General features: G+C 36.2%; 1 protein-coding gene across 1 annotated transcript; it reads left to right on the top strand.

The window, feature by feature from the left end:
* Nucleotides 1-4,618: 4,618 nt before the first annotated feature.
* On the top strand, nt 4,619-10,811 carry LOC110409748 (filament-like plant protein). The gene is made up of 5 exons (XM_021419200.2): nt 4,619-5,240; nt 5,385-5,667; nt 7,078-7,258; nt 7,955-9,312; nt 10,273-10,811. Exons 2-5 carry the CDS (start codon nt 5,554-5,556, stop codon nt 10,645-10,647), a joined length of 2,028 nt encoding a protein of 675 aa, XP_021274875.1. The 5' UTR covers nt 4,619-5,240; nt 5,385-5,553; the 3' UTR covers nt 10,648-10,811.
* The last annotated feature ends 370 nt before the right edge of the window (nt 10,812-11,181 follow it).

Genomic DNA, 11,181 nt, shown 5'->3' with positions numbered 1-11,181 from the left:
TACATTACAGTGTTTTGTTACAAAACAAACACTGTAATGTAATTTAATAAGCCATATTGCAGGTAATGTACTTTACATCCTTCATACCAAACGGCTCCCTAGTGTTTCTTTCACCTTCAAGAAGCCATTTTACCCCTGCCTTTTGCAGCTAGAAACATTCCTCAATTGCCCAAAAGATGATTAAGCTATTCATATGAGAGTTGCATATTTGCTCTATTAACTACCGTCGGCTTTTGTTGGAAGGTAAGCTCACTCTCTTCTGCTGTCCTCAGGTTACTAAAAATGTCTCCAAAAACATCTTTATTCCACCAGTTCAAATGCTTTTTCAACCTCAACTGTTTAATGCCAAAAAGCCATCTTCCCCGTACCGTGCTAAGTTTTTTCACTACTTTTTCTTAAATGGATAAAATTTAAAAAATTACATCTTAATTCAAACAAAATAATAGATAAAAGTCTATAATAAAAAAATTTTAAAATGTTAGATAAAGTACTAAAACGAGCATTTAGCCAACATATTATCCTATATAATTCAGTTCATTTACGAGTGAAATTTCTAATACTATTTTTTTGAAAATCCTATTTCCAGCGCTATATCATAACTATGAACTTTACTTGGTGCTAGTTTATTTTAATGTCATATATTACTAAATTAAAATGACATAGCACTTAAATTTTAAATAAATTTTTATTCTTTTGTTATATTCAATCAAATTTTTATTTTGAATCAAATAGATTTATATAATTGACGTTGATCAATTTTTATTAGTCAAAATATCACTTATTATTTTATTTTAATGTGATATTAACATAACGTTGATATGGATAATGAAAATATCATGTCATCATATTACATTAACATTTCAGGTTACCATTTATTATGACACATTAGTGTATCACATCGATACTATATGATATAAAATAATAAATAACGTTTTCATTAATGATTAATTAATTAATCATAAATTATAAAAATTATTTAATTTAAAATAAAAATATAAAATTTTGATTAAATGTAATATAAAATAAAAAAATTTAAATAATTTTTTAAGTATTATTCCAATTAAAATCTTTGATTTGATCAAAGATTGTACTCAATTAGAATCCAAAAATAAGGAATTATGGTGTTGAAATGGTACAATTTTTAGATCAAATTCTTTTTCACAACCCTTCATAATCTAAACCATCTTCAAAGAAAGCTCTTGAATTTCAAAATATGTCATTAAGCTTTTGTTATCCCATATAAAATCTAGTAAATGAGTTATGTAGGTAATTTGTATTCTATTTACTCAAATCAATCATTAATCTCTTTGTTTAAATCTTCAACTTCTATCATTTTCTTGTACGAAAGAAATCATTGTGTCACGGGGCGATTCTTCAAACCATTCACCGTGCGGCCTTGGATTCGACTCTTATCCCGATACCGAAACTCAAGTTAGCCTTGGTGCTCAGCACCCGCCCAGCAAGCACTCAGCACATCCACACGTAGCACACTGCTTTTCGGTTAGTCGGCACACGCACACAATAGGCCCAAGCCAGCAAGCACACTTGCAGAAAAGGAAAAGGGAGAGAAGAGAGGAGAGTGCTGGAAAAAGAAAAGCTGAGAATGTATTGAATGAATGATTTACACAATCTACAATGGCTTATTTATAGCCAATTTTCCTCCAAAAAAGTTCCCTCTAAAAAAATTCCCTCCAAAAGAATTCCTCTAAAACATTTTTAAGAGGGAAGCTAAAATTCCAGCAGCTCAGGTCATTAAAAAGGCTGGTGTGGTGGGTCAGTTTCATCTTTGGCCTCCTGGTGGGTTTCGGCCGCGCACAGGTTGTGTGCCTGGGCGCTGGCGGGCTGGTGTGCATGAGCCTTGCACAGGCAGTCTGTTTGGGCGCTGTGCGGGCTTGCATGCCCGCACCCCTACTATGCTGGCCGGCGCTCCCCGGGCCTGCGTACCACGCATCCATGCTGTGCGGGTCTACGTGCCATGCACCCCTGCTATGCGGGCCGACTCGCCTGGATCACCTGCGTGCAGTCTGCCTGACTCTATGCGGGTTGGCTCGCCCAGGGGCTTGTGCTGCACACCCCCGCTGGGCACCCTACACCTACGTTCTACTATCCAATGGAGTTTTCTCCCAATAATATTCCCTCATATACCGATACTTCGAAACACCTTCGGGTCACCTCCGATGCGCTGAACTACGATCCGTAACAATTATCCTCGCTTGATCATTTCTTCAATGAGGGTACTCATAGTTGACGTGACTTTGGTTTCTTGCATTCGTTGCATATAATAGGACCATTTCTTCTTCTATGTGGTTCACCCCTGAGCATCTCTTCATCTATTGAAGTCTTCTTGCAATCTGAGTTCCTATAAGTTCTTCAGCAAGGATTCAAAGTTCACGAGAAATTCACAAGCACTAAACCCATATAATAAATTCATAAGTAACCAAATTAAATTCTAAACCCGTAAATCACATGCAAACTTGATCTCAAGCAACCCGCCTGAAACCCATTTAAGAAATTCATCAAAAAATGGGAAAAATCAAAGGCAAAGGCCGAAATCGGTGGTGTATATGACGGTGGGGGTTCAATGTTTTGAAAGGTGATTTCTACTGGATCTTCAGGTGGTGGGAAGTAAAATGTCATTGGAATGTGAGGTGTGAGTCTTTTCTGTGGCAGTCTGGGGTGCAGGATCATATGAAGATCTTTGACAGTCAGATGCTTTTGTGCTTCTTTCCTTTATACTTTTTAATGTTTGGATTCTGTCAGATTACATATCTGGAATTTTGAATCAAAAAGAATTGCACAGCTCAGAGAGAATATGAGATGAAGTGGAGGAGAATTGTTTAAAAGAAAGCAGAGGAGGAGAGAGGAGAAGTAGTGGGTCAAGTTGTTGGTGATTTTAGCAGCGTGACGGCACGGACCCACAACGTGACAAGGGAAGAGGGGCTTTTGGTGAGAAAAGAAGAAAGGAGAGAGAAAAAGGTGAAGAATGTTTGAGAGTTTTCAGTGGCGGAAAAAAAGGAAAGTTCCAAGAGACCGGCGACAAGCGTACAAGGAGAAGGTCGGAGAGGAGTACCAGTCTGGGAGGTGGACGGGTGAGAGAGAGAGAGGAGAAAGAAAGGATTTTTGACTTTTAGGGTCATAATTAGTAACATGTCATTCTTTGTTATCTTTTTCCAGCAAAGCTACCTCACCTCCACCGCAACAGCTGTGAGAATGCAAGTTTTGCCCTCCAATGGTTGATGAAAAACTTGAAACTTCTTTTGCTTACTTTAACATTGTTGCCATGCATTCCACTTAGCATGTAGCTTAATTCCCCTTCTAATCATTGTAGAAAGTGTGTTTAGGATGTAATAATGTTACATTCTCCACCTTTCCCTGCCTATCAAGATAGAGGTAGACCCAACTAGTGTAAGTTTTTTTTTTTTATGGGTAAGAGCCAGTATAGTGAAGGCATTGTATGATAGACTAGAATTGATTTCTCTATTTTAATGTAAGAGTTAATACACCGAAGGTACTATACAATTGGGTAAATCTTACACTAAGAGATGAGATAGGTTTTTGGTATATAAACTTGTTCTTGTATAATTAAGTGGATCCGCATTAAAAGATGAAAGTGAGTTTTTGATATATTAATATCCACTTCCCGTATGTCTTTTACGTTAAACATGTGTCACACTAACAATTGGTTAAGTGCTTAAATTTTAAAAATTAAAAAAATAAAACTTATTTTTATAAAAAATTGTATTGAAATAAACAATGAATGTAAAAATCGAATTACATTAAATCAAAAATCAAATTACTTCGATCTGTAACAAGTCTTTTACAATAGTTTACTAAAATTTTAGATAATATGAATAGATATAAATTTTATCATACTCAAATAAATTCAAAAATAACTAACAACCCTTTTAATATATAGAAATATAAATATCTCAATTTGATTAAAAATGTTTTCAATCTAAAATTGAAGTTGAACATCTCAAAAATCATTTTAACTTGATAAAAAAAATCAAACTCATTTTGATCGGACCAATTTTTTTTTTGGTTCGAACAAAGTCAATTGCATAACTTACCAAAACAAAGTAATGCTTTTTTTTTTATTATTTTCTTTCTTCTTCGTGAATTTAAATTAGAATATGCACCTAAAATTCGTCTTCTAAAAAATAAATTATAAGAAAAGTTTATCAACCCATGAGTGACACGAGCCAATTCATTATGAAATGTTTAAAGTTCAACTAATAAATTATTGCTATGCTTATCTTTATCTACATTTGTTTGCAAGTAAAACATATGGATGCCATTATTAATTAAAAAATTTATAATTATCAACTGTTTGTTCTTTATTACATTGAATGTACCTCTATAATTAATCCGGCATCAATGGGCGGGAATAACGCCGAACCAAGTTTGAAAAAAAAGGCTAATAAAGACAAGCCAAAAATCTGGAAAAAAAAAAAACTAGTAATATTCCAAGTATACCTTTCAATGGACGCCAGCCGCCCCTTTTCATGGCACGTCCCACATGGTCCTACCTTAACATGTCAATTTCAATCATTGGTTAAAGAATAAAGAAATGATAAAAAAGAATCCCATTTGAAAAATGTGCACGTCTTTTAGCTGCTGCCCTTCCCTACATTTCTACTGACATTCCTCCAATCTCTGCCTACCATGTTTGTGCTTGGCAGATGTCATGGATGCTTCTTGTTTGGTATTTTGAGCGTACAATTGAGCAAAAGAAAGAAAGAATTTGATTCCCATCTGAATTATTTTTATTTGGTAATCGATTCATGGTTTAATTTAGTATATTTTGATGTGGATGGGTCTTAGCCTCTGTTGTTGGTAGTAAATGCTTGCTATTAATAATCGAAATTATTTTGATTTTGAAATTCAGATTTATTTATGGATTTCCAATCTGTCGTTTCATTTGGGATTGGGATAAAAAGAGAAAGGAGTAATTTTCTGGTGCTAGGCTTAGCGGAAGGAATTGGCGGGCATAGGCAGTTAGGCTTAGCTGTCGATTAGTATTTTTTGTTGCTTTAATTTTCGAGGTTGGCATTGCGAAGTTGCCATAAATGTGAATGTGAAAAGGGTCATTGCGAGGGTCTAATGTCGTCGTCTAGCTTTCTATATCCATCTCTCTCAGAGCAATGTATGGCGTAAAATTTGGGGGATTGCAGTGTGAGGGGGGGTTGGTGAGTGGTGACTTTTGTATGGGAAGCTCAGCGTTTTTGCATCTTTCTCAAGTAATTTGTTACCCCTTCCTTTCAATTTCTTCACCCTTCTTAACTTAAATGTACTACTAGTGCTAATCATTTACTGTTGACCTTTTATTTTTTTTATAATACAAGTAGTTTTAGGCAATAATTATAATTATGGAATTATATCAGGTTTTGCTTCTTGGAGGGTAGATTGTCTTTGGGAGTGGATTCTAAGCAAAGACTGGTTATAGATTAACAGAAAGAAAACTCCCTCATTTATTGTTCACCCCAACGGTTCAAAAGGAAAGAAAAAAAGAGTATGGATTAAAACGAGAGTTGGATTGTGTTGGGGTTGAAGATGGACAGAAGGAGTTGGCTGTGGAGAAGAAAGTCTACAGAGAAGAGTCCAGGTGAAACTGATAGTTCAGGAGGTTCCATTTCATCTTACTCTGAGAGATTCTCTGATGAGCAGGTATTTAATTTCTTTTACTTACTTGGTTAAATCATCATTGCCCATTCCTTCTGGAAATAAGAATAGAATATGTTTCACTTTGTGGCCTTTACTTTTTGAAAGAATGCTCACTTGTGCTTTAAGTATACATCCATTGCTTGCATTTTGATGGACTTAAATGAAATTTTTTTGGGTCTTCTCTTTTTTGGTTGTAAATGGAATGACACCAATCTAGTTTAACCAAAAATGCCTCAATACGGGTTTCTAGCCTCTCTGGATGGTCCTGTTGGTTGGCTACTTCAAAGAAATTATCATTCCCAGACTCTTATGAAATCAATAGCTGGGTCTGGATATTCTTGCTTAGGCAGTCAGATGCCTCTCCTTTCATCTTTTATATGCTGGCATTTATGGAGCTTACCTTTTGCTAAAAATTTTTTGGATGTTTGCTTTTGTTAAAATAATTTCTTCAATTTTGTTGCTTGGTTCAGTTACTATATAAGGAAAGCTGATATGATTTTATTTACATTGAGTGTCATTTAGTCATAATTTGAACAGAGCAGATGTCCTAAACTTTGCAAAGAAAGATCCTAGCTTGTTTCTAGCTCTGGCCTCTACGTCCTTGTCGTTTGCATATTTGTCGTGCACTCAGCTTGCTCCTTGTGTTTCATTTCCACCTGAATATCACTTGTGAAACATTGAATGATGAGCCCTAAGTTATTGAAGGCTTTGGAAACTCAAGAAGCTGAAATGACTTGGTTTAGGCACTCCAAAATGATTCAGGAATTCTCTATAAAGTTTTTAAAGCCCATTCGAGCACTCCTGAGGCCTGAAGCATCTATTTCTCCTTTCTTAGTAAAAGAAAATTGTGATTGGATCCGTGAAGTCATAAGAACCGCTGATCACCTTTGACAGAGGTGATTAGATTAGATCACTCTGTCAGATACTTGCAAGGCTTAGAAGGCTGTTTTTGGAATTTTCCAAGCCATGATTATTATTTAGTAGTGTTATTTATTACACAAGCATAATGGACCAGAGTTTAGTTTCTTCTGAACTTTATGAAGGAAATGAACAATGGCTGAGGGGCATGTGCTGTGGGTGGGCAGGAAAGTGCTCTCTGGATGATTCAGGCATGTGCTCGTCTGTGGTTGGATTTATCTCATTTTCATCTTTTCTTTTAATTTTTCAATGAATTCAAATGTCTTGGAGGTCATGTACAGTTTATGATAGTTTTTTAATGACCTAGATAGGCTATACAAAAGTTACCTTGATTGCGGTCCTATATTCTTGCCTTACACTAATTTTCTACTCATATGATGTGAGGCATGCTTTTATAGTTTCATACTCCATTTAATTTGTATGCTTGTAAATTGTAAATTTTTTAGTTTCTGTTGGTTTGGTTGGAAACAATCTGATATTTCGTTGTTGTCAAAGGCTGGCGCAACTCATAGTTCTCAATCACTGGAAGTCACATCAAAAGCAGTACCCATAGATGAAGAAGTTAATGATAATGTGAAGTCTCTAACAGAGAAATTATCTGCTGCTCTTATGAACATCAGTGCCAAAGAAGACTTGGTAAAGCAGCATGCTAAAGTTGCAGAAGAAGCAGTGTCAGGTATCTTTTTGGGCATCCAACCTAAGCTAGAAATCTGCTAGTGGATGGTTTTTTTCCCCCTTGAATTTATTAATTTTAGTGAGAAAAAATGACAGTAAGGCCATCACAAGCTTTAAAGATTTTGATATGAATATTATGTAAGTGAATCACGTTCTTGATGATCATTATCTCCCTTCTAGTCAAAGAATAGGGTAATATGTCACTGTACTATTATGTTTTGATTTCTTTATTGGAAAGAATTTCTTTATGTGAGAAAAGAAATTAATTGACTCAATATCAATGGTGTTGCATAAAATGACTATAAATTTAACTTCTGTTTTTATCTATTTATATTTGAAAAGAAGGTTAACCCAATACTAGCATTTTCACCTTCCGTTTCTTTTCAATAACTATGATATTGCTAAGTTGGTTTACGGATGTACAGCAGCAAGGGGGATAAGAAGACGAGAGAGGGGAAGAAAAAAGCAAAGATCACTTTATTCTTTGATACTTTTGAGAGATGAAATACTTATAGAGAAAATAACCTTATCATGCCCATGTTGTGTGGTCAACTAAGGAGGAATAGTTTACTTTTGGTGGCATTTTGTTCTTAGAAGCCTAGGGTTTTTTTTTTTTAGTTATATTTTTTGTCCTGAAGATCTTTTGCAATAGTGAAGTTAATTATCTGCTTTTTCATTTTCCAAAATCTGAAATTAGGCTGGGAGAAGGCTGAAAAGGATGTGTTGGCTTTGAAGCAACAGCTTGATGCTGCTATTAAGAAAAATGCAGCACTTGAAGATCGAGTTGGTCATCTTGATGGGGCACTGAAGGAATGTGTCAGACAACTTAGACAAGCTAGAGAAGAGCAAGAACGGAGAATCCATGAAGCTGTTGCCAAGAAATGTCATGAATGGGAATCTTCAAAGTCTGAACTTGAGAGTCAGCTTGTGGACCTCAAGGCTCAACTTCAAACCACAAAAAGCGAGACTGCTGCCTCAGTTGATCCTGATCTTCATCCAAAGCTCCAGGCTTTTGAGAAAGAGAACTCAGCCCTTAAACTTCAGCTCCTTTCTCGAGCTGAGGAGCTACAACTTAGGATTATTGAGAGGGACCTGAGCACCCAAGCAGCTGAAACTGCCAGCAAACAACATTTGGATAGCATAAAGAAGTTGGCTAAGCTTGAAGCTGAGTGCCGCAAGCTAAAAGTCATCGCTCGGAAAGCATCCCATGCTAATGATCAGAAATCTTACGCTGCCTCCTCAATTTGTGTTGAATCTTTTACTGATAGCCAATCAGATAGTGGGGACAGGCTACTTGCAGTTGAAACTGATATGCGCAAGATGAGTGGGTTGGAGATGAATGAATGTGAGACAAGCCGCTCAGAAGCATGGACATCTGCCCTAATTACAGAACTTGATCAATCTAGGAATGAAAAGGCCGTTGGAAGAAACATAATGGCCCCTTCAGTAGAAATCAATCTCATGGACGATTTTCTTGAAATGGAAAGGCTTGCAGCTTTGCCAGATACAGAAAGTGGAACTGGTTTTAATGAGGCTGGTCTTGTATCTGATCAAACCAGTACAGTTGAAAACCCATTAAAGGCTGAAGTTGAAACCTTTATCCACCGGATTGCTGAACTAGAGGAGAAGCTAGCAATGACAGAAGCAGAAAAGTTGGAATTGAAGTTGGCTTTCAATGAATCTCAAAAGCAGCTTGAAACATTGCAGAATCAACTAAGGGAAACTGAGACAAAGTTGGCAGATCTTCAAACTCAATTAGCTCTTGCTGACAACTCAAAGCAAGCCACAGAGGAGGAAGTAAAAGTTGCAAATATGAATAGAGAAGTGGCAGAGTCAAGATTTAGAGATGCTGAAATTGAAATAAAGACTTTACTGTCCAAAGTTACTTCATTAGAAGAAGAGGTTGGAAGGGAACAAGCATTGTCTGCCAAAAACATGAGCAAATGCAAAGAATTGGAGGATGAACTTTCAAAATTGAAATGTGAAGCCGAGCTCCGACTTGAGGCAGAGTGCCAGCTTGTGGCTAGTTACAATGAAGAGTTGAAGGCGCAGCAGGTCAGTTATTTAGTATGTTTGTTTTAATCATAGATGTTCCTTAGAATGCATCAAAGAGAGAGAAATATATTCTTTTCCAAGGATCAAGACCTTTGTGCAAATTTTAAATCAAATGACAACTTCAGCATCCTATTAATGCAGGATGCTCACAAGCATGCTTTAAATGACTCCGGGATTGTGAGGTTAATGACAATAAGGGCCTTTGCATGTTTTTCCATCAAAATCCTAGTTGAATTTGACTATTTGTCATGTGGGAATGTATATGGTGCCTTAATTTACCAAGCTTTGATGACTCTAGGCTTAATTTCCCATGTGCTTTGATAATCAATTCCTATATGTGCAAAATGCCTTTTTAACTTCTCCCAGAATCATGGACATGCTTATCAAAGGAATATTTTTATTTTTGATTTTTTATGTGGCTAGTCATTTATATTTGATCTGCAACTTTGTCAAAAATATCAAAACTTGATCTTTCCTATAGAATCAGGACAAGTAATTTCAAAATACCAATCAAATATTTTCATTGAAGTTTTTTAAGAACACCCTAGTTATACATATCTTCTAATTATATTAGGTGACTAATGCATTTCTGGGAATTATGAGAAGTGAAGCATTACCCAATGCACAATAACATTACATCGAGTAAATTGCTGTCAGAGTACTGGAGAGTACCAACTTCAACTGATGGTTTTTTGTGTTTGCAAACTGAACTGACATGGCATGTGACATAGGATTGTGACCTGTCATAGTGGACCATAAGGGGTTTGTGAGGAGTACATTTAATATTCCCAGAAAACTTGTTCAAAGACTATCTTCCCTGTATATGATAATTGTTAATTGACATCATCATTTGGCAAGATTTGGGTGTGCATGCAGTAAAGTTAGATTTCTTTTCTTCTACATATAAACTGCCTGTCCTATTAGTTATAATCTTACAAACATGTTATTGGTTATATGCAGGACAAGGAGCTAGCAATTGCTGCCACTAAACTTGCTGAATGCCAGAAGACAATTGCTTCTCTTGGCCAGCAGTTGAAATCCCTTGCTACGCTGGAAGATTTCCTGATTGACTCTGATAAGCCGCTGGAGCTTGGGGATGGAGGATTACAATGTCCCAAAAACGGTGAGGGACAACCGAAACCGGGTTCTACTTATATGGATTTTTCAAAAAGAGGCACTGAATCTTCTAAATTAATTGGTGAGAATGTTAACCGTTCACAGAATGGCAATGCTGTGGGGTCAACATTACCACTAAAACCAGTCACTGCCTCTGACAAAAGTCGAACTGGTTTCGGGAAAGTTGTCCCACGGAGTAGGAGTGGGAAACAGGTCTGAGTATCTGTTGTCAGTCATATTTGTATGTAGACCAAAATCATTAAACTTAAAAAATTTTCCATCAACAGGTGTATCTAAATACATGATTACTCAGGGTGAACAGATTATTATTGAAAGAAAATATAGTATACATAAAATATATAATTATGGCATATTCTTTTCCATGTTTTCACTTGCCCTGCAATTTTGGATTTCATGCTTGATGTTTGACTGGAGTTTTGGCTCTGGTTCTCGCTTGTTGGATTGAGTCTGGGTGACTTGAGGGAGCATAACCTTGGAAACGATTCAAATGTCAGAGCCAGGAGTTCATTGTCTATTTTCATGGAGATCACTGTCTTAATATAAAGGTTTCAAAGTGCAGCAGAAAAGCATTTCAATGGCTGAGAGGGTTATATCTACTGAATTCAAATTTAACATAGATGAAAGGTAATGCAACGTATTGAGCAGCCTCATTAACCTCTCCCCCTAGGCCTTGAATAAGTCCTAACCATGAAAGAAATAGTCTTGATTCTTGAATCTATTCAATTTTAACAC

This window comes from Theobroma umbraticum, unplaced genomic scaffold (assembly GCF_002168275.2).
Source record: "Theobroma umbraticum cultivar Fairchild unplaced genomic scaffold, ASM216827v3 scaffold_44.0, whole genome shotgun sequence".
Classification (NCBI taxonomy): domain Eukaryota; kingdom Viridiplantae; phylum Streptophyta; class Magnoliopsida; order Malvales; family Malvaceae; genus Theobroma; species Theobroma umbraticum.
Note: the sequence above shows the minus strand (reverse complement) of the source record. Positions and strands in the feature narration are given on the sequence as shown.

Coding starts and splice junctions, on each gene's coding strand:
- LOC110409748 (XM_021419200.2), top strand. CDS start 5,554: ATGGACAGAAGGAGTTGGCTGTGGAGAAGAAAGTCTACAGAGAAGAGT. Junction 7,259..7,954: donor TGCAGAAGAAGCAGTGTCAG/GTATCTTTTTGG, acceptor ATCTGAAATTAG/GCTGGGAGAAGGCTGAAAAG. Junction 9,313..10,272: donor AAGAGTTGAAGGCGCAGCAG/GTCAGTTATTTA, acceptor GGTTATATGCAG/GACAAGGAGCTAGCAATTGC.